The sequence below is a fragment of the Calypte anna genome, chromosome 1 (assembly GCF_003957555.1).
Source record: "Calypte anna isolate BGI_N300 chromosome 1, bCalAnn1_v1.p, whole genome shotgun sequence".
Taxonomy (NCBI): domain Eukaryota; kingdom Metazoa; phylum Chordata; class Aves; order Apodiformes; family Trochilidae; genus Calypte; species Calypte anna.
Genome location: NC_044244.1, coordinates 35614933 through 35638445, shown reverse-complemented (window position 1 = coordinate 35638445; position 23513 = coordinate 35614933). Strand labels below are relative to the sequence as shown.

General features: G+C 44.7%; 1 protein-coding gene and 1 long non-coding RNA gene across 2 annotated transcripts; both read right to left on the bottom strand.

Moving 5' to 3' along the window:
* Positions 1-36: 36 nt before the first annotated feature.
* Positions 37-14928, bottom strand: LOC115600443. The gene is made up of 3 exons (XR_003988964.1): positions 14837-14928; positions 14458-14544; positions 37-112 (listed from the first exon to the last, which is right to left on the bottom strand). It is a non-coding gene; the product is annotated as an uncharacterized LOC115600443 (long non-coding RNA).
* Positions 14929-18992: 4064 nt separating this feature from the next.
* LOC103538165 (potassium voltage-gated channel subfamily A member 6) lies at positions 18993-20969 on the bottom strand. The gene has a single exon (XM_030469222.1). It carries the CDS (start codon positions 20964-20966, stop codon positions 19410-19412), a length of 1557 nt encoding a protein of 518 aa, XP_030325082.1. The 5' UTR covers positions 20967-20969; the 3' UTR covers positions 18993-19409.
* Positions 20970-23513: the final 2544 nt, after the last annotated feature.

Below are 23513 nucleotides of genomic sequence, written 5' to 3'. Positions count from 1 at the left end.
GCACAGAAACCAGTTTCCTGACCATAAATGTCACCAACTCTAAGGTAAGAAGATGCAACAACCTCTCTTGCAGCATCCTGAGACGACAGCCTCGCAGCATCCAGAATCCAGCCTAGCAAGGAAAAAAAAAAAAGTGTTACATGTGAAAAAAATGCCCAAGTATGTTATTTTGGATGGATCACAGTTAAGACATGTGAAACTAAGGTGTTCTTTCCTCGTGACAATGTTTGAAGGGACAGAATTTGAGATATCTTCTCAATATAATAACATCTGGCTACAATGGGAAGAGTTTCTTCCGCTTACCTTGACATCTAGTGGGATTTGGAAGATTTTTCCTTACAGCTGCTGGGAACTGTACACATCTCTTCTTGTATGAAATGAAGTATGCATACTAGAATGTTGCTAAGTTTGGTCAGATGCCTTGCAGTGCTGTGCTGCTCCAAGGTCAGAAACCCAAGGTCTGACCTTTACTGTAACTGGGGCTTCTGCTACATTCCCATAGACATTTTCTGCATGTCTAATTTTAAGTCCTTTTAAGACAGATCTATATTAACAATTTGAAGTATAAGCCTCTCCCTCCATGCCAGGGTTAGGAAAGCCTAATAGAGCAAGAAGGTATTTTTATATGTTTTTTTAGATCAGATCCAAAGCAATGTATTGAGGCAGTGAATGTAAAACGTGTTGGGCTGCAAGGACTTCTCTTAGATGACTTTTTGGTTGTCACACTTTGATGTGGACCATGCTAGCTCCAGAGGTCTGTGTTACCAGAGGTTTCTGGGAACACAGAAAACCTAAGGGGCTATTAATGAGTTATTAAAAATACCTGCAGTCCTCCACAGCAAAAGAGGAAGAAAAGGGCAGACAGAAGTGACTGGAATTAATGTGACACTTGGGCTCTCCAAAATTCATCAAAGCCTATTACAGTCTGAAAAGTCACCTAACAGTTTCTCATAAAGCAAGCAATACTTACACTTCTTTTCTCTCTGCACCACAATATAGCAAAGACTTGGTTCTGCTAGTTAAATGTGCCTGTTAAAGTTACCTACTGATTTTTTTTCTTTACACAGGATGACTGGCATGTTCTTAAATTAATAATTTTAGGACTCCTGAGTCCTAAACAAAACTCTAAGGTCCAGATTTAATTTATTTGTGTGAGTAGTTTACAGTGCTAGTCATGAGCTTAAAAAATTAAGCAGCTGTCTACCTAAATGCTACGAGAGGCTCAAAACTCACGTAATTTATATTTCTAGAGTCTTTTTCACTGAGAAAATTCCATTTCCCAGTTCAGAACTATGAAAGCAGCCTATTCCACCATGAAGACCATACACTTTCTAAACCCTCATGGTCCAACAGCTCCTACTACTGCTTGCCAAGGACCCAAGTAGCCAGAAAAAGAAGAGTAATACCAGTCCATAAAAAGAGTGTACCAGTGAGAAAGCTCTGGGACAGAGTGTTGGTTGCAACATTGCCAGAGACCAGAGGAGAAATGAAAAAATGGGAGAGCCCTTTAGGTAGACGCCCCTCTCCTAGCACTGTGGGTCCTGGTCACTGCATAAAAAGAACCTGCCTTCTCTCACACATCTTGATAGAGCCAAGCTCAGCTTAAAAAGAAGATTGTAACTATCATCAGGTTTCTACCCTGTGAGTCCTCCTGCACTGCCAAAGTGTGGAGCATCTTCAACTCTGTGGAGGGCTCATGACACACCCCAGGACTGGCTATTTAGGTAGAATCATAGAATCATAGAATTGGCTGGGTTGGAAGGGACCTCAGAGATCATCAAGTCCAACCCTTGATCCACTACTGCTTGGTTACCAGACCATGGCACTGAGTGCCACATCCAGTCTCTTTTTAAATATCTCCTGGGACAGAGAATCCACTACTTCCCAGGGCAGCCCATTCCAATGTCTGATCACCCTCTCAGTAAAGAAATTCTTTCTAATGTCCAACCTAAACCTCCCCTGGCACAACTTAAGACCGTACCCTCTTGTCTTGCTGAGAGTTGCCTGGGAAAAGAAACCAACCCCCCCCTGGCTCCAACCTCCTTTCAGGGAGTTGTAGAGAGTGATGAGGTCTCCCCTGAGCCTCCTCTTCTCCAGGCTGAACACCCCCAGCTCCCTCAGCCTCTCCTCATAGGATCTGTGCTCGAGTCCTTTCACCAGCCTAGTTGCCCTCCTTTGGACCCGCTCCAGGACCTCAATATCCTTCCTGAACTAAGGGGCCCAGAACTGGACACAGAACTGGACACTGGTGTGGCCTCACCAGCGCTGAGTACAGGGGCAGAATCCCTTCCCTGGACCTACTGGCCACGCTGTTCCTGATACAGGCCAGGATGCCATTGGCCTTCTTGGCCACCTGGGCAAAATTTTCAAAGAGGCTTTCAAAGTAGCTCCCCAGTAGCAAGGAAACTCTTTAAGTACTCTGAATGCCAAGCCAGGGCACTATCCTCATGCAAATGAAGCCTTCAAGACCAAACCCACCTCTGCCACAAGCTCCCAGCAGCGTATGGCAGCGCAGGTCCCGCATCCCAGCGCTGCCGTGTCCTATACCCCCAGAGCCCACAGGATGGCACTGTGCCACCCCACTAACTCCTCACTGGCTTCTGCCGGCCTTTCCCAACAGCAGGGCAGTATAAGGCAGATATTTCACATCACGGGTTTTTCCTTGCATTTTTAGGCTTTCCAGAACTCAGCATCACTCTTAAGGATTTTTCCGTGCTGGCACACCAGCTGATCCTTTTTTTCTTTGCTCAGAAAGATCACCATCTGGGGTGTGTTTTTTGTGGGCATTTTGCTTGAATAAACAACAGTAAACCAGTGAGCTTAACCCTGAAAAGGGTTTTAGCCTGGTAGCTACACAGCAGCCTCCAGAACAACTGCCTCTTTTTGCTGCTGAGAAATTGCACTTGGTAAACCTGGAATTGATCAATAGCAGATATTGCTTACAGCATGCTTTATATGTTCGAAGTATTGTACAAAATCAAATTAACAGTCTTGCTAACTGCCCCATCATTTGCATTTTACTTAGTTTAACTGCAAAAGCTTAGTAACCTACTCCAAACGTGGACTGAAAGGGATTCAAGCCTTCACATCCCCATGGACACACTTCACACATATGCCCAAGCTCAACCGATACAGTATCCACAGACCTCCCTCCCATTGCTGGGTCAAAGATGGAGCCAAACCACAGACATTAAAATTTGGACTGTGCCTCAGGTTTCAAAGCCTTCTCAAAAGTTCTTGAGGGCCCTAAGACAGAGGATTTAGATTTCTCCCTAGACTCATAAAACCTGCCTTCAACAAAAATATTCTGGGAGAACTGCAGAGTTAATGACATTAAATTAAAATTCAAAAGATATGCTTGTCCTTAGTAACATTTTTGAACAGGATCACCAAGGTGAATTATTTCAGCTTAATGTAGCTGTGAATATAAAGCAACTTGAGTTTTACTCAACTTGAAATTAATTTTCCTTATCAGCTCTGACTTCAGTTGCCGGCCCTTGGTAAATCCTTACCTGTTTTATCTTAATAGTTGTTTTTAATATTTTTTTTCACTATGTATATACCCAGGGAATCAGCACACAAAATCACAACAAACTATTAGAGCTGGGTCTACAGCAGAGGCAAAGGCAGCAGTTGCTAAGGACAACAGCCATCCTCCCACTGGCTGCTTCTGCTTACACCCAAGCCCTGGGAAGCCAGGCTTGTGGCTCTGGATGAGAAGCTTGGAAAAGGGTTTGGGGATGAAGAAACTGCTACGATGGTTCTGGCAAGAGTTAAGTCACCTCCAGTCCTTACCTCTCCCCTCCTCCCAAGGGTTTCCAGGACCACTCTGGCTCAGCAGTCCTCTCTCTGTTCCTCCCCAAGGCTTAACTCTGTCCCCACAGATGCAGCAACGTGGCACTCAGTGCCATAGTCTAGCAACCGCAACGGTGGTTCAAGGGTTGGACTCGATGATCTCTGAGGTCCCTTCCAACCCAGCCAATTCTATGATTCTATGATATTTAATTTTGTTTTTACAGCAGAGACGTGTCAGGTTGGCAAGGTAAAACATTAATAAACAGAAAGCAACCACATTAATTTCTAGGAAAGGTGCCACACTTAGATGAAATCCTGGGGTTAGAAGAAAGCACTGTGAAAGCAGGCATTGCTGAGGTGGACTTCAGAGGTGGAGGTGTGAATGGAGGTGCCAGGCTGCAGGGAGTGCACTCAAGGGATTATCAGAGCAACAGTCACCTGGAGACCAGGAGTGAGCTCAAAAAATGCAACGTAAATGCAAGCTGCAAGTTAATTTAAAGCTCACCCGTCCCTAAGAAGTGGCTGATTTGGGTTCAAGGGATCCTTTGCTCCTGCTGCTCTTTCACCATCGAGTGCTAATCCACCTTAGAGCAAGAGGCAGGATTTTCAAACATGCTTGCTACTGGTTCAACTATTTTAGGAACATCACTAGACAAAATTTCCAATAGCCACGGTGTAGTTAGACCTTAATAGTTATGTTTAAAAATGCTGATTTCTAACAAACTCCAAACAGTGACATTTATACCACCTTCTGAGTGTCTAGCTGACTGGTTAAGTATTTATACTCCAGTATTATTAGTTAAATATTATTTTATTCATTATCTAATATATTTATTTATTATATTAGTTATATAATACATGAAGTTATCCTATTTATTATTATTAAATTATTATTTATTATTAAATATAATTATATTAGTTAAGCATTTATCCTCCAGTTGCCTGAAGACCCAGTAGTCAGGTTTACTATTATTGATGGAAAGCATGGAAAGATGTGTGGGGCACAGGGAAATACTAACAGAGGCAGCACCACTGAAGCAAGTAAAGAAGGTCAGTATCCCATTTATCCTGTTTCCACCTGTGAATATAATTATGTCCTTTATGGAAGTTATAACCATGTGAAGTCAGAAACAGGCTTACAGAGAAGCTGACTGAAGGTCCCAGAGCAACCCAATGCCTCAGCTGCAAAGCTAAGTCAAACCTCTCAATAAACACGCACATATGCTTTGTGATTCCCTGTAGGAAAAAGGGTCATTTGTATTATCAGAAGAAAAATGAGTTTATGAATGAATACACTGATTGCTCCTGTAGATCCTTATCACTGATAAGCACCCAATTGTTTGCTGAGGACAGAAAGACTATTTTCCTTCTACAGGTCAGGAAATCAAGGCATAGGAAAAATAGTATGTCAGATACATACCAAAGCCAGACACAGAACGTGCCTGTGAGCATCAGTCTGTACACAGACTGCTATGGTGCTTTGGCAGACAGAACAGTCAGAACCCAAAAATGGGATTTTAGCTACACTTTAAGACATTGAATTTTCAAGCTAACAGGTCTTATTTCCTATCTATATGGAAAACTGACCAGATGAGAAGCTACAGAATTCTAAAACACCCTGTTGCAACCTGCCTAGTTGGCATCAGAAGAAAAATTTATTGATCTATAAATATCAGCAGAGAATTTCACTCCACTTGCCTGAAATCAACTATCTGCATCAGTAGGGGTGTTAAAATATTTCAGCCATCATGAAAACTCTTACTGCATCTTGGTGGGCACAAATGACAATTGGCCTTCCCCAAAGATGCAACTGACTCAGGAACCTAAATACACCATAGAACAGGAAGGAAGTTGCAAGAGGATTCATCTGGGCCTCTTTGCCTATGCTTGCTCTTGAATTACCAATATATAACTAAATATAAACCACGAGAAGCCGTAATGGCTATTCTATGTATCCTAATGTTCCTCTGAAAGACCATAAAGGAACAAAAACTAGTGAAGCCTTTAGGAAGATTAGCTCTTAACAGTGCCAGTGAAAATCTGTAAAGAAATTATCTTCCCAGACTCAACTGCTCAGCACCAGTGAGGTGTTAGCATCCCAAACACCTTCATGCTTGGACAGTTAACACAAATCTGTGAGAGAGATGGTGAACTCCTCCCATCTCCAGCATATTTTCTTCTGCTTTAATACCTTGGCCTCTGGTAGCAGTTCAAGGGGTGAAAAAAGCAAAACCTGCATAAATTTACTTCTTTTGGAATAGTTGTGAAAAGTTGATGTCAGCCACTGATCTCCATGGCACATTCAGTGGGCTTTCAATTTACATTTGCAGTAAGTCAGCTCTGGGCTTTTCTTGTCATTAGTTATAAGGCAGCCTGAAAGGGAAGAACAGAGTCACGAATAAGGGGGTTGCCCTGAATATTTTCTGTCTGAGCCTGAAAAACTGAAAACAGATCAGCATTGCCAAAGCGTTGGCTCAGAGCCAATGAAGAGCTTGGTAGCAGCAGGACTTGCTAGAATTTGGATAGTCCAGGAGTCTCATGCAAAGGACCAAATATATTCCTGTGTGTGTTTGATGCTCACTGTCCATGTAAGTTAGTACTGTTGTGACAGTAATACAACAGGGAGTCCTTAGGGAGTAGGCATCTCCAGCTGTGCCTGACATTGTACAGGTATGAGGAAAGAGATGGGGCACCCCCCAAAAGATCTACCTTTCTAAATGGTTTAGAAAAAAAGGAGCAACTGAAGGTTGTAGTACAGTCCCATTTTGTTACTGAGGCACTGACATACATGAGACACCCAAAGGTCAAGTAACAAAGCAGAGGACTGTCCCTTTGACTCCAAGTCCAATATTTTAATTACAAGCCCTTACTTCATAAATGGACTCTTAACTAATGAAAACCCGTATGCAACTCTAGATGCCATTTACAAATAAGCAAAAATGCCAGGGCCAGATGTACCAGAGTTGTTTTTTTCTGCTATGTAGGTTACATCATTGGGGATGGAAGATGGAAAGGAAAGCTGCATCAGCCTCCAAAACCCATCACAGCTAAATCACAGCTGCAGCTGGCTTGATCAGTATGTATTCAGACACCTTCTAAGGAAATCTGAAAATGTTTCACAGCATACTCAAAGCAACTGCCTAAGTGCTGATGGTGCTTTGCTGCTTTATAGTTACTTTTGGAATTGTCTTTCTAGTTTTGCTGACTACCATAGAAACTTTTGAAACTGATCTTCATAATTCTCATGGATAACTCTGCATTTCATATGTGCTACAGAAACATTTGCAATCCACTCTACCAGCTCATCAGATCTTTTCACATGCTCTTTGGATGAACAGTGATAGGATGAGGGTGAGAGTTTCATAATGAAAGAGGGTAGATTTAGAATAGATATTTGGGAGAATTTTTTTACTGTGAGAGTGGTGAAACACTGCAACAAGTTGCCCAGAGATGTTGTGGATGCCTCCTCCCTGGAAGTGTTAAGGGGCAGGTTGGATGGGGCTTTGAGTAACCTGGTCTGGTGGGAGGTGTCCCTGCCCATGCAGGAAGGCTGTAAGTGGAGGAGCTATCATGTCCCTTCCAATCCAAACCATTCTATGATTCTATGATTAGATAGCAACCTAACAGACAAGCAGTAGTGAATACCTCCCCCCCCAAAAAAAATGTTTCTGGAAGTCACTGCACCACCTCCAAGGACAGATTACAAAGATCAACTGCTTTGCAGCTTAGTTCATAAGCATGAAAGTCCATAGGATACAGTTCTACAAGGAATATACCTAGCAATACTATTTCTTATACATTAAGATGGTAACATAATTCAGAGCTTGATATATACATAATATATTTGTGGTACTTATCTAAAGACATATTACAGTGATAAAGCAGACATTCAGTCTGGCCAAAGTTTGGCCATCTGTCACCAACAGGTCTATTCTGGACCTTTCTATTTTATGTCTTGATGCTGGAGTGAGATTCTCCATCACTGACAAGGAAACGTGCACAGAGCTCTTTACTGCTTGATGACAGCACTACTCCTGATGAGAATGCAGGTTTTGACTGAGAAAGGTTTAAAACTGATGCATGGAAAGAGCAAATAGGGTCAAAACTTGGTTGCAAGTTAAGAGCACATTAGTGTTTCATACACTAGAGTATTCTTGAGCTGTTTCTTTTGTAATGCAAAGCCAAAAAAATGCATACAGCTCAAGATCAATGCTCTGTACACAATGACAGTGCTGGGCCACCTTGCTGGACCATGCTTTTACCGGGAAAGGTTGGATCAGATGATCCTTGCTGTCCCTTCCAACCTGGCATTCTATGATTCTCTGATATAGGAACCCTAAATTAAGAAGAATATAAATATGTGGTGATTGGTTTCTCCCACGAGTTTCAATGTGAACTGAGCTCAGAAACAGAGGTGACACTGTTGTAGAGAAATAAGATAAATCAGGTGCCTTGAATTGCCAGTGAGGGGTGTGAGTCCACCTGTGCCTGATTAGGACAGGCCCCTATTGGGCATCAGCAAGGCCAGGGGCCAATAAAGGTGGAACACACACCCAGAGAGAAGACCTCAGTTCACTCTGGTGCGAGGCATGGAGAGGCCAGCAGCTCGTCGAGCCTCTGGAGTAAGAAAGGCTCTTCCCGCTACACTTCTACCCTGGAAGCGCTGTGTGGTGGCTGGAGTCCTGGAAGAGACCAGCAGCTCGTCGAGCTTCAGGAGCAAGAATGGCTCCTCCCGCTACATTTGGTGGAGAATGCGGGCAACATACAGACATCTAAAGAAGCAGCAGTGTGAGGAGCTGGCAACAGGAACATTATCCCCGATTTGAAAAAAGTGCCTGGGCTAACACTCTCCCTGAAAGGTATGACCAGCAAGCTCTTTGGATTGGAAACCCCTGAACAGAGGGAAGCCAAGATAAGGATTCTCTCTTTGGAAACCCCTGAGCAGAGGGAAGCCAGGAGGATGGAATCCCATGGTATGGAATCCCATGGAGGGAAAAAAAACAAAAAAATAAAAGTGAAAGTAAATAAAAGTAAAAGTATGGAATCCCACAGAGGAACCAGAAACCCATGAGGAACCAGAAATCTCTTTGGAAACCCCTGAGCAAAGGAAAGCCAAGAGAAGGATTCTCTCTTTGGAAGCCCGTGAGCGGAGGGAAACCAAGAGAAGAGCAGAAACAGGAGGGAGAAGAACAAAAGGTACAGACTTTGTGAAAAAGTGCCTGGGCTGACACTCGGTTGCCTAAGCTAGGGTTAAAATCCCGTAAGTTATAAGTGTATTTTTGTAAAAAATCCTGTATGTATGTGTAAAAATCCTGTACTCGGGGCCCCCTCGATGCTCTTAGCTGAGTGTCCTGCGGGGCCTGAAGAAAAATCCTGTATGTCTGTATTCTGTGTGCCCCCTCAATGCTCTTAGCTGAGTGTCCTGCGGGGCCCGAAGAAAAAATGTGTATTTTTGTGTAAAAAAATCCTGTGTGTCAGTAGAAAAAAAAATGTGTATGTTTAAAAATCCTGTGCAAAAATCCTGTATGTTTGTTAAAATGTCTGTAAGCTAGGGCAAAAGGGGAAAGCTTTAAGAAAAAAAAAAAAGGGGGGGGGGGAAATGTAGAGAAATAAGATAAATCAGGTGCCTTGAATTGCCAGTGAGGGGTGTGAGTCCACCTGTGCCTGATTAGGACAGGCCCCTATTGGGCATCAGCAAGGCCAGGGGCCAATAAAGGTGGAACACACACCCAGAGAGAAGACCTCAGTTCACTCTGGTGCGAGGCATGGAGAGGCCAGCAGCTCGTTGAGCCTCTGGAGCAAGAAAGGCTCTTCCCGCTACACTTCTACCCTGGAAGCGCTGTGTGGTGGCTGGAGTCCTGGAAGAGACCAGCAGCTCGTCGAGCTTCAGGAGCAAGAATGGCTCCTCCCGCTACACACTGTGTTCATGGTTCAAATGAAACTCCTTGACTCACTATGTATTTTTTGTGATGCTCTTCTAAGGTTGCTTACTGCCATAACCCAAGAAATGAGGCCGAACCCTTGAGACAATTTATGGACAAGTGTATTTGTATGCACCATCCTGCTAATGGCATTGATAAAGCTCAAGTGGTGTTCATATGCTTTCAGAATGTGCAGCACTGTTGATAAAATTTGCTTTGCTTTGCTTTTTCTTTTTTTTTTTCTACTTAAAGGAGAAAAAGAAGAGCTATCTCAAAGTTAAAGAGCAGAACTAGGTAGCCAAAATATAGATAAACAGATTATGGTTTCCTCACAGAGCAGCAACAAGCTAGACAAGGACAAAGGACAAAGCACAGGGAGTACATTTGTCTTGATGCTTTTGTGACACAGAGCTGGATGGATGCCTGACACATCTTGGTCAGTGTCCATTCCATGTGCCAAGCTTAAGGGATAATTTATAACTTTTCCACAGGATGAAATGAACTGGAAGATGTAACAGAGGAAATGTGAAGCTTTATTCTGTCTCTGTCAGAAGAAACAGAAAATAATTGTGCTAACTTCTTCAGGTTGCAGTGGCCATGGTTATGAACTGCTCTGACCTTCCATTCAATGAAAGCTGTTGAAGATCAAGGATTGCTGTTGATTTCTGTATCCTAATTAGATACCCTGCCTAAACTGCATCAGAGCTGTCTCAGTTCTTCTCAGAATTAGATGCAATGTGCTGGTCCAGTGATTCCAGAGAGCTCATGGTAGTGAGGAATTACCACAGACCCCAGGACAAAGGAGGACCAGCGCAGAGATGGAGAGCTCTGCATAGGGATAAAGGACAAGACAAGGTCAGCAGAGGTTCCAAGTTGCAAGGAAGAGTACTGAATAGAAACAGGGGATTTTTTAAAGGGCATGAACTTCTCCTCTGTCTCCAGACTAGCTCCTGGAGTGATCTGCCCCATCCTACCCCACTTCTAGGACTTTTTTCTCTACCCCCAGTACCATAGAGAAAAAACATCTTCTAGGACTCACAGCTCCTCCCCTAGTTCTCCCTCCTATCCACACACTCCAAGTATCAAATAATAATATCACCAGGATTTGGCATTTTGTAGATAAATGGGTGCAGTATGGCAAAAGAGGTGAAGGACAAAAGAAATGGGGAAAGATTAATAATTTCTTATGTATTCAGTATTTCTAATATATCCCACATTTAGGAGAGGATTCTAGTCAAAAAAGTCACTGAACTCAAGCCATTTCCATTGCATGAAATTACTTCCATATTATCCCTTTCATAAATTTAACAAAGTCTATCTAAAAAAAGGGCTTTTTGCAGTCATTTCTCCTATTCAACCTGCAATGAGCTTTCATTTACCCTTCTTTGTATGTCATATTAGAAATCAATTTCTTTACAGGGTAGATTTATTCATAGCCAGTTTATGCTCTATTGTTCAGCCACCAATATTGCCTTTTAGCTTAAATAGCTCTTACTTCTTTTGGCTACTCTGCCCCTACCAGTTTTGTAACTACAAATCCTGTCAGTCTTTTGCTGGCCTAGAAAAGACAGGCCCTTCCAGCTTCCTCTTGCAAAGGAACTTCCACTCACCTGATCACTCTACCTGTTCTTCTATACATCCTTCTGTACCAAATTTAGGTCACAAAAAATGCACACAGCATTCCAGATGAGGCCTTACAGAATTAATCTTTCCCAGATGGAACATGGGTTCCTGTGGAGGATTGGTTAGCCGAACAAGGGCATACAGACTTGACCGAAGTTGCAGACAACTTAGCAAGGGTCAGAGTGCAAGCTCTCTGACTTGTTGAGGTTGCACAAGTTCAGCAGTTTGCAACCTTAGAGTCACAAGTGTCCTTGTGCTGCTCAAGTGTCCTTGTATGCTGCTCAACACATTGTGGTCAGCAAAGCAGGATGAAGAAAAGGCTTTATCAGTGAATAAAAGTAACAGAGAATGAAACTAACTTTCAAATTAAAGCACCAATCATGAGCTCAGCTTTTGCAATATGTATGAGCTAATTAACAAGAGTATATTAACCTGAACTTGGAATACAATAAAGGAGTTTGGTGGATTCTTATATTAAGTGTCTCCTTCTTCCTCATCGCGACTGGTTCCTTCTGAGAGTTTCAAAGATTTGTACCTGCAATTTTTACGGCTGTATTACCCTGGTGGGTCAGTAAGTGACACTGGTTCTCTGGTTGATCATAGAAACCCTAATTTCTCATTTTTTTCAGTCTTTCCCAACTGATAAGCTTGCCATGAAAATCCCAATCACAACTTTGATTTCTGTGCTATTTAGTATCTTTCCACTTCTTTAAATTCAGTCACATAGTTCTGTTTCCTAATCCCATAGTCTCGATGATGACATCTAGGTTGTTTCATAGCTAAATCTCATAGTCTCAGCTCTGCTGCTAATATCTGAAAAAAAAAATCCCAGGACTAACGCTCAAGGAATTCTTTTAAGTACCTCCCTCCTGCCTCACATTCCTTATTTACTCTCTTCTAGACTGACTCTGTTTCTTCCATTCACCCCCATCTGTCCTGTACCAAGTGTCATTTTTTTCATACAGCATACTAATGGCTTCAACATGAAGATCTTTGTCTGGTTTCAGGGACAGCATCAACAAAGTTAGAGCAAGAAAGAAGTTGCCCAATTTTTTAAACTGGGTTTTCCCTGAAAATGGAGACTGGAGACAGTAGATCTATAGCCAACCAGCTACAACTGCAACTATTTTCATGTAGCCATAACAGAAAAAAAAAATGTTGGAGGGTAGAGTTTGTCTCTATGTCTATCTCTACTGCCCTTCTGTTACTGTATTACTTAATACTTGTGTTTCTTTAGCTTAAAAACCCCACGTCCTCAGAAAATAAAGCCAAGCAAGATGAAGCTGATGAAAACTGGAATGGGAAAACAGTCAAGAATCTAGGACCAGCATCTGCTCCCTTCAACACTGGGAAATTTGGTGACCATGTACATCCCACACCAGCCTAACTTTTGCTACAGCCAGGAACGTGGGTGTGATGCTAAGGACACAAAAGGGTTGAGCATAACAGAGCAGACAGGCACTTGCCTTCCCCTTATGGTATGATAATGGTGCACCTTCTTGAGAGCACCATAGCAGAAAAGCAAACAAGAAGACTGTGGTCCAATTCTGCTTTCACCAGGGATAAATTTGGAGTCACTTCACTGACGTCAGTGGAGTTATTCCAGAATTGCACCAGTGTAAAAGAGGGCAGCATCTGCTTCCTGAAAATGGATGCCATCAAACTAATTGAAAACAACAGATGCATCAACAAGGAGCAAGAAGAGACAGCAATGTTCCCATTTTCCTATAAAATACCATTTAGTTTCTCTCCAGAGAATCTACAAGAATAAACTAATAAGTACTCTAAAAGTGAAACCTTTGCTAGTATACAACCATTTAGGTGAATGGACCACTGTGTATTTACAACATCTAAAGAGATCTATCCCAGGCATCTGTCTTTACAGCCGTCTTTTTTGTGCCTGATTATTCCTTCACAGTCACTTAAATCAGGAGTCATGCCATTTAAATCCTTAGGGATACATTTCTCTAACCTCAGGTAGAAACCAGAGTTGAGACCCTGATTTTCCTTAAATAAACAACAGCTGTAGTAAATTTGGTAATTAAATGGGTAAATTTGTGATTTATAGCACTCTTTGACTAAAGGTCTTCCAAAACTTTACACCAAGTAAACATCTTTATATATTATACATAGATGTCACACTTAGTGGCATCTAAGGACATGTTTTAGTGGTGGACTTGGCAGTGAACTTTATAATTGGACTCAATGATCTTAAAGGTCTTTCCCAGCCTAAATGATTTCCTGATTCCATATCTATTCCATGAAAGTGAAGCCAAAAAAGGACTTACTGAACATTCAGTGATATTTTGTAAGAAGACAGAGGCTTCCCTAATGAGTTTTGTCCCTAATGAATAGGCAACACAGTTCCAGTATTTTAAGGTGATGATAGAAGTTGATGGATGATGATGATAGAAGTTTTACCTCCTGTAAATCCTTTCTTTCACTAAAAAAGTCATGCACAGCAAGTGAAAACCCAGACTATTAGGAAAAGCATATAGAAGTGACATGCACTAACAACATCAGCTACACTGGAAATCAATGTTTCCGCAGTCCTTGCCTGCTTTCCCCCAAAATCATTATTTTGGATTTATCTCCCTGTCTAGAGTCTTGCCTTATTTAGGACCTGACCCTGCACAAGAAGAGCTCCTTCTTGTAATTAACGGGTGATTTCATCACCAACTGTCTTTGGTGGCAGCTAAGGACACTCAGCATTCACTGGCAATTGTTCATGTTATCAGAGGATTAAGTCTTCTCATTTTGCAAGCACCTGCTCCCCTCCTTAACTTTATGTGTACAGCAGATGACTGCAAGTCGGGGATTCGACTGTGAGCCTGCTGATAATATGGCTACAAATATCTTCAGAATAGGATTTGTCTACTGTGAGCTCCTAAGAGCAAAGATGAAGAGCTCAGACTGTGCTTGCTCTTACAGCAATGTAAATAGAAATATCTTGTGCGTGCAGGGCTGCAGCTGAGAGAACAATCTCTTTCAGTCTTAAACTTCTCTACGAATTTGCCTGCACATTTCTTACCGTTGAGAAGAAAAAATAAAATTATGCCACTGCTCTGATTTTTGTCAATAAAAAGAGGCTTAATTTTGCTGAGTCTGGTAGACTTACTTGGACTCGAAGTAGATGAGAGCTTTTGGGAAAGCTGTGGTCATGTCCTGCTGCAGTCTTCAGATCTTTCCCCGATGTCAACAGGACCTCAAGAGAAGAGCAAACAAAAATAAGCATTTCATGTTTTGACTTGATGCAGAAGATGGAAGTTGGAGCCCAGTATAAACCAAGTGAGTTGTACTCAATGGAGTTTTGCCAACTTGAATCAGCAGATGGTGAGGATCTGGCTCATGCTGTATTTCTGTAGTTTATAATTCTCTCTTTCTTCACCTAGAATCAGATTCTCTCTTTAGGCTACAAATCTTACTAAAGAAACCCTTCCTCATTCATTGCAAGAAATTCTTTATTGTTAGTTTCACAGAAGAAAAAGAAGCCTTACCTGCTTCTGCAATAACAGCAGACACCGGAGCCGTTTGTTCCTTTGCTTTTAGGGTTGATGCTCTTCTTCCCATCACAGTATGGAAGACACTTCAGTCCTCACCCTGTCTCTTGCTGCCCTGAATTTCCTTTACACTTATTCTTCTTGAACCCTATAGGGATCTGTGTATTCTGATAATGAGGGGCTAGGAGAGAACACCAGGTCCAGTCACCTTCACCCTCACGACTGCCCTAGCAGTGAATTTTCATCCACAAAAGCTGGATTCAAAAGAACAGGGCCAAAACAGAAAATTGCTCAGGAATCCCAAATTGCAATATTTTCCAAACGAGCAAGGCAGGAATTTCATCTTGTAGACAAGGACAGGAATCCATCAGTAATGTGGACTTTCGAAACATCATAAAACAGATCTTCAAGCCTTTGAAGCTTACAGTCTCTTACATGGTTGACAGGCTGCAGACATAAAAGGTTTTCTCAGTAAAATTCTTCCTTTCTTTCCTTCCTCACCTCCAAACAAGATGACTTCTGCCCTCTCCTATTTTAGTGCAAGACATCCTGTAGGAAAATTATCTGGGGAACTGGTTGTCACAGAACAGCCAACGGTTCAGGCAGGAACAAGTCTCTTCCACAGCAAAACCATCTCTTAGTGAGACTGTTGAAAGATGAGTTTCTGGTGTGTTTCTTTTTTTAATGTAAACTTGTGTACCTAGTCACTGGGCACCCAGATGACTTTACATTCACAAGCCAGTTGCCCCTCAGCTCCTTGACTGTGAGTGCTCAGATTGTCCTTCACACACTCCCTATATCTCTTTGTGCAAGGACAGACAGACAAAATTCCTTCCCATCTCTGGTTTGCACTCTCCGCTTTCAATTGATGGTAACTGTCTGTCTGGAATTGGACAGGACAGTTGGACACAGTATAAGGTGACAGGATCATCTTCAGTAAGCAAACAGCTGTAAAGATAAGGTGCTAACATCTAAGAACTGAAAATATTCAACGAGTGCTTTTGCTTGTAGTCAAAGTCACAGGGTAGAGAGAAACAGTCTGGGAGGTTGTTATGGAAACAAGTCCCTGGAGGTGCCTACTTGGCTTCACAAGGATGTGCTCTGCCTTCAAAAGGAAACAGCTAGACAGACAAGACAGATTTGTATTTAAAACATCCATGAGTGAGTGATATGAGCTGAGGACCTGAGTTAAGATTTCTGAAAGCATCTCTGTGACCTGGTGACACGAGTCCTCTGTAAAATCAGTGGCATGGGTGCCACTATGCCAACTCAGTCACTTGCAAAACAGGCTCCTTAATAAAAATGTCAAGTTCCAGAGGTTCTGCAATATATAGTATTATTGATCATTCTGGGACTTGACTGTCTTGCTTTTCAGGAGATGCTTAGAGAAGGAGTTATATGCTCAAATGAAATTCCCTAGGTTACATTTTCCAAGCTTCATTTGGCTTTTTGTATTTCTCCTAGCTCTAACACAGCAAACCATGGGACACAACTCCTGCTTTACACATTTTCATTTGCACTTTCCATTTGGAAACAAAAAATGTAGGTTGCAAAAACTGCACAAAGCTGTCTGTTTACAGCAATGATCCTTCATAACTGTTTTTTGTGTATGCATCAGTGCATGCACATGTCTGTGTGCAAACAACACTCTAGCTAGAAACTCACTGCTGAATTTCACTTGAGAGCAAGAAATCTCTTTAGATGAGCATCTTTACAAGACACACTGGGATTATGTTGCCAGTAATTTGTCTCACATCTTTTTTTCTCTATGCCCAGCTGTCACACTGGTCAGGAGAACAACCTGTTCTGAGCAGGGAGGGCTCCTGCCTGGCAGGGGCAATGGGGTCAGGCCCAAGGGAAGAAACAAGCATGGGAATTTTCTGACGTAGGCTGAGTATGTCTCATGCCTCCTCCTGAACTTGTGCTTAACCTGAGTTTTTTATATCTTACTTTGGAAAAACTTTTATCAGCTGATACAGTTAGGCATAAAATAACCCCACACATGGGCATTCTGCTAAGAGACAGCAGCAGCCTAGAAACATCCTTCTTAAATAGCAGGTTCTTTTGCTACTTTCTAGTGAGTCTGCTAAAGCAACAAAAAAAGAAGAGTCACTCTCTTGTGCTCACAGAAAAGATTTCATTATAGGGACCCTGGAACACAACCAAGAACAACAACAGTTTTTTACTAAATGAACTCAATGACCAGGACAACTTTTTACACCAAATCAACAGAGATGCCACCATGCTGATCCTCCCTCAGTTCCACTTGTTCACCAGGATTACTTACCCACTGCCTACCTACACGCTTCAAGGCATGCAGAATGGCTCCCAAGGCCCAGACCTTCACAGCCATTTGCATCAGTCCCAATGAAGCAAAGAGGAATTAGGCACCTATATATATTCAGGCAAACTCCTCTCAGATAATAGAGCCCTCACCACAACACCCTTGTGTCTCCCTGACTGATCTGCAGTAACCGAGACAAGAAGCATTTTACTAGTGATTTCAGAGAGGGAGAGAACAGAGGTTTTAATATAATGCTTCTGTGCTGACCACAAGGGAGATCCCTGCACATTAAAAACCTTAGAGAAGCCAACGGGACTCTGGAAAACGCAGCAGTTAGGATTTACACAAACAACTTCTACCCTATGATCAGGGCCCAGCTGAAGAGAGGCCACAATAAAAGCACTCGAGGCATGGAGCCAGATCTCAAGACAATGAAACAACAAGCAGGATAACGAAGATGCAAAAAAGACCTCACAACCAGTTCTACAGCCAGTTTTGACTACATTAAAGCATATGCCCTTAGCATTGTTAGCCTTACGGTTGGAAAGTGTAATATATACACGTACATTAAATGTATTCTATATATTTTGCATCTTGATATTATGTCTGGCTTATGTATTACACGTCACATGCAATATGCAGTACATTCTAATATGCGTATCATTCAGTATGATGCAAGGCAATAATGGCTGCCCTTGCTTTCATACACATGCACACATGTGATTGCAGAATATATGCTCATATTTCAAAGGGGAAAGACTTTCCCTTGCAGGAAAATTTGCAAATAGAATCTCAAAGCATCCGTTTCCCCTTCTCACCCACTGGCAGCATCTGAAAAAATTTAAGGTTAGATGTAAGGCAGAGCTGATTAAAAAAAAAAACAAAATTATCTGGGAAGCAAAATGTGCATCTTAAGGTGCAAATCTCCAGTCCTTTGGCAAACCCAGCACTGCAGGCCAAACTATGCATTCTGTACTGCTGCATAAGTTGCTCTCACAAAGCCTACTGCATGCAAAAAGACATTGCTGTGCCTTCTATCCATGAAATAACAAAAACTGGGTAGATCAGTAACATAGCAAAAGCATTTCTTCAAGCCTAGCTGTTTCTGGCCTCATTTGAAAGGTCTGGGGTATACTGTTGGGTTTGTGCAGATGGCTTAGGGAAGTTTGTAACCATGCCAGTCTAAGTCTCAAATGTTGATACACATACCCTGGGGCAATTTATGCTTGTGACCCACTAAATCAGTGCTCTCTTCAGATAGTGCCAGTGCAGCTATCTGTGGTCAGGACTTTCCAGCAATGTCAACGAAATACCAACGTGCAGACTTCCCTCAGCCATACAAACATTTCAATAAAAACAGTGGAGTCAGTCGCTCTCACATGCCTGAATACAGAACTGGATATCTGAAGCATAAAGTACATCTCATTAAATGCCATTGTGTGGAGATAAACTGCAGAGATAACAAATGAATTTGCTCAAATGTGCCTTGCATGAGAAGGCACTTACCACTATGAAGATTAAGTTGGTACTATAAAAGCCAATTAACATCAGGACACTGACATAAATGAGGCTGAAAAAAGCTCACAATACAGAGAATCTTCACCAAGCCTGTTGATTTCTATAAGCCTGTTTTCGATAAATGGTGTATGGTCACAAGTAGCAAAGAACTTTTCAATTGATGCACCTTTTCTGAAACACAAACAAACTGGAACTTTAGCATGCCAAGGGTTGCAAAGAAGGCAGGCATCTGCTTGCTGACTTTCCCCTACAGCTGCAGAACTCACTGTGATGCTGGCCACAGCGTTTCCATTATTCAAAGGCAATGGCACGGCAGGCGTGACTGATCCCACAGCCAAGGGAGCTGGGCTGGCACAGGAACTGAGGGCACAGCTTGAGCCAGATGTTTGCAGCCCCTTTAACTCTTTACTCCCTGACGAATCCTTCAGCTAAAGCAGTGGCAAGGGCTTCTCTGCTAGTGGAGTTGAAAGGCTAGGTTTCAGAGCAAATATTGAATTAAAACAGTCTTCAAAAACAGAGAAAGAAATTCACGAGGGAGTGGGGGATGACAGCTAGCACTCCACAGAATAAAGCAAGAACATTTCTGGCTGCACATGGTAATGAGAAACAGCAAATCAGGACAGAAGAGCCCATTATCACAATCATTCTGTTTACAGTATCACAATTCACAGTCTGACACATAAATGCTGAATACATCCAGCTGCTAGTAGGAAGACGGCTGTGCAGCAGCTTGCAGCTCTGTGTTTGGACCCAGGATAACCAAACTCATCACACCTCTGTCAGCATTTTCTTCTCTTTATAACCCTGGTTGTTGGGAGGAATGAAGTTGGAGTATTTCATGGACTCCAGGTCTTCCGCTTCCAGGAATTCAGATTTGCTGAGAGACTGATTACTGTCCCCCTTCTTGGGCTCAGAGAAGGGTGACTGCTGCTGGCCACAGGTGACGTGGGTGTACTGGCACTGTTCTTCATGATCAGTCTCCCGGTGGTAGAAGTAGTTGAAGTTGGACACAATGACAGGGACAGGGAGGGCAATGGTGAGTACACCTGCGATGGCACACAAGGAGCCCACAATCTTGCCACCAATTGTCATAGGATACATGTCCCCATAGCCCACAGTGGTCATGGACACCACTGCCCACCAAAAAGCATCAGGAATGCTGGTGAACAAGGAGTCGGGGTCATCTGTCTCTGCAAAGTAGACAGCACTGGAGAACAAGATCACCCCAATGAAGAGAAAGAAGATGAGGAGGCCCAGCTCTCTCATGCTGGCCTGGAGAGTTTTCCCTAAGATCTGCAGCCCCTTGGAGTGCCTGGAGAGCTTGAAGATCCTGAAGACCCTGACCAAGCGAATGACTCTGAGGATGGCGAGGGACATGGCTTGCTGCTGGCCTCCATTGTTGCCACTGCTTCCCGGCTGCTGCTTCTGCTGCTGTTGCTGGGCCAGCTCGGTGCCCAGGGTGATGAAGTAGGGGATGATGGCCACGATGTCAATGATGTTCATGATGTTGCGGGAGAACTCGGGCTTGCTGGGGCAGGCAAAGAAGCGGACGAGGAGCTCAAAGGAGAACCAGATGATGCACAGGGTCTCGATAAGGAAGAAAGGGTCAGTGAAGAAAGGGCCAGCACCATAGGCGGGGTGCAGGGGCGGCGGAGTCCCGCTCGGTGGTGGCGGTGGCAGCAGCAGTGCCTCGTCGCTGTGTGGTACCACCTCCCCGAAGCCGGGCTGGGGGCCCTTGGGCTCCTGGCGAAACTCGGGCAGGGTCTCCAAGCAGAAGATGACAATGGAAATGAGGATAACCAGCACAGAGACGATGGCGATGGCCCGGGCCGGCCCGGAGCTCTCGGGGTACTCAAAGAGCAGCCAGACCTGGCGCTGGAAGTGGTGCTCGGGCAGGGGCTTCTCCTCCTCTTGAATGAAGCCCTCGTCCTCCCGGAAGGTCTCGATGGCCTCCTGGCCCAGCTGGTAGAAGCGGATCTCCTCCAGGAAGATGTCGAGGGGCACATGGACCGGCCGGCGGAGACGCCCCCCGGACTGGTAATAGTAGAGGATGGCGTCGAAGCTGGGCCGGTTGCGGTCGAAGAAGTACTCGTTGCGGAGTGGGTCGAAGTACCGCACCCGGCGGCTGGGGTCCCCCAGCAGCGTGTCGGGGAAGATGGAGAGGGTCCGCAGCTGCGTCTCGAACCTCAGCCCCGAGATGTTGATCACTAGCCGCTCGCTGCTGCAGCAGCTGCCGCCGCTCCGCTCTTCGCCCGCCGCCTCCGCCTCTGCCTCGCCACCGCCCGCCCGGGGGGCCGCCAGCGCCAGCGGCTCCTCCGCCCGCATCCCTCCCGCTCCCGGCTCCGCTCTGCCCCGCCGCCCCCTCGTCCCTCGCCCTCAGCGGCCGGCACCGCCACCCGCCATCCGCCCGCCCCGCCTGTTGCGCCTCGGCGCGGCCGCGCTCGCCCGGAGGGTTCTCCGCGGGGCTCCCGGCGTGGCGCAGCTCCTCCTCCGGCCCCGCTCCCGGCTCCGGTCCCGGCTCCGACCCGCTCTGCCCCGCGCTGGGGCAGTGAGCTGCTGCGCGACGCGCCCGGCTCTGCCCTCCCCGCCGCGCACACACACACGGGAGGGAGGGAAGAAAGAGAGGAGGAGAGGGAGGTGTAGGAGCAGGCAGACACACACACGCGGTTACACGGAGGGAGGGAGGTACAGGCAGACACACAGAGAGGCGCTCAGAAAACACGCACCGGTGAGCAGAGGCACGGACGGGTACAAAAAGACGGACAGACAGACAGGCAGACGTAGAGACAGGCAGCGCCAGCACGGACACGCACAGATACAGACAGATGCAGGCACCCACACAGCGAGACACACCCGCACCCCTGCGCGGAGGCTGGTACTCGCCCCCCGATGCAGCAGCCCCAGCTCAAGAGCGCCCAGTTTCGGGGGAGGGAGGGGCGGGTGGTACCCTCGGGAGGACCCCGCTGGCCAGGAGCTTCGCAGCTGCCCCCCCCAAGGGGTGGCACCGCCCCTGCCCGGCTTCTCCCCCCACTCCTGCACCGTGAAAATCTGCCCCTGCACCGACAGTCAAAAAAACCCTATAGGGGACTGCCCAGAACCGGGCAGTGCGTAGAGCTCAGCGCTGGGACCCGGGAGACCTCGGTGTTTTTCCTGTCCCTGCCGCAGGCTGTAGTTTGACCTTGAGCCAGTCAGTCCGTCCTGTGGTTCGCGGACCTCCATTTATAAATGTCATTGCCATGATGCAAGCACGACAGTGGCATCGGACCATTCCCAGATGGAAACAACCTGTCACAGGGTGAACAGTGCAACTGGAGGAAGACACAGGTAAATACCGTTTCTCTCCTCCCATTTGGATGGAGTTTGCCCGTTATCCCAGGTACCAAACAGGTGAGCTTGCTCAGTTTTTTGTTTACCACCACACAGTCAACCCTTGGTCTCCCTGGAATCCACAGGCAATCAGACTTCCAGTTCTCTTGCCTTTAGAAACCTGTGGCTTGCCCCATCTATGTCACCCTTGGCATCTGAAAGCATTGAAAAACTCTTGACCGTGTGATTTCTTCCTCCAAAAACGGGAATATCAGGTGAGGCTGCTTCCACCCATCCCAGGATGAAAGCCTGTTTTTCCCTAGAAAGCCCCTTGTCTGGGATAAATATTACTAACTAGGATTTATCATCGTAGTATCTGATGCTTTTGCTGACTGTGAGGCATATGCTCAGCTACACTCTCTCTTAGCAGCACAGACCTAGAAGAAGATATTCCCCTCTTCAGCCCTCCTCGTAATTCCTCTGTAACGAGCTGGCAGTATTCAGTTACTTCAAGCTCTGGATATTTTGACCAGCTGACTGTGGCTGCCTCGTTTGGCTTTGTCCTCAGGAAGAAAGTGAATATAATTTCAGTGTTGCTTAATCATTTTTCCTTTCTCACTCATTAGCATTGAAGATGGCTGTTGCAAAAGGAAGCACGTTTTTTCATTTATATGAAGATGGCTGTCACACAAGGAAGCATATTTTTCCTTCCTATTATACATAATTAGGGTATGGCAACCAGATGAAAAATGCTTTGCTGGAGAATATACCTTTTCTTGTATAAATATGAGTCAATGTTTACCTTTGTAATAGTAAAATGCTTCTTGCTGAGATTCCTTTTTTGATTATGACAATGAATTATTCATTCACAGGGTTATTTGAATCATAATTATGATTTGATGATTCACGTGGTTAACTATTGAGAAATCCTTAAAAACAGCATTTGGGAGGGATGGAAAAAAGCTCCTGATGTTTCTAAGAGGATACAGGACTTGTCTACATCACAATCACTGCTGTGATTGCGCTCATCCTGTACTGGGTTTAAATGGGCAAGCTTCAAGCAACATTAGCAGAGACAGCGTGGAGCTCTGCAGCGGTTTGCAGGATGGTTTTCCAGCCCACGCAGACATTTCATGCTGCCACAGCTCCAGTCTTCATTTTACCTGAGCCAGCAGTGTTAGAGATAGCTGAGGTGCCCCCACTGAGCTGCAGTCCCATCAGTCCATGGATACCCTGCTCACTTCCTACCCCAGTCCATCTGAGTAGGTGTCCAGGCTGCTGTAGACTGCCTGTGCTTGCTCCAGAAAGCCCTTAGGAAGTCACTCTGTTTCTCTCTGTGTACTTAACACTGTACCTCAGCCTTAGTACCAACCACATAAGCCTTTGCAACCTGCAACTACACTCTTTTTAGCACACAGCCTGTTCCCAAGCTGATCTGCACCAGGCTGCCTTGTGCAGCCACACCCCTCACTTCTATATTAAGAGGGATGCCAGCTGCCACTGTTCAGCCTCCGTGCAGAGCTTGCTGGGCCAGCATCTTGTGATGGTACACACTTTGCAAAACTG

What these genes read in the sequence shown, in the direction of transcription:
- LOC103538165 (XM_030469222.1), bottom strand. Translation starts at nt 20,966, where the DNA reads ATGCGGGCGGAGGAGCCGCTGGCGCTGGCGGCCCCCCGGGCGGGCGGT.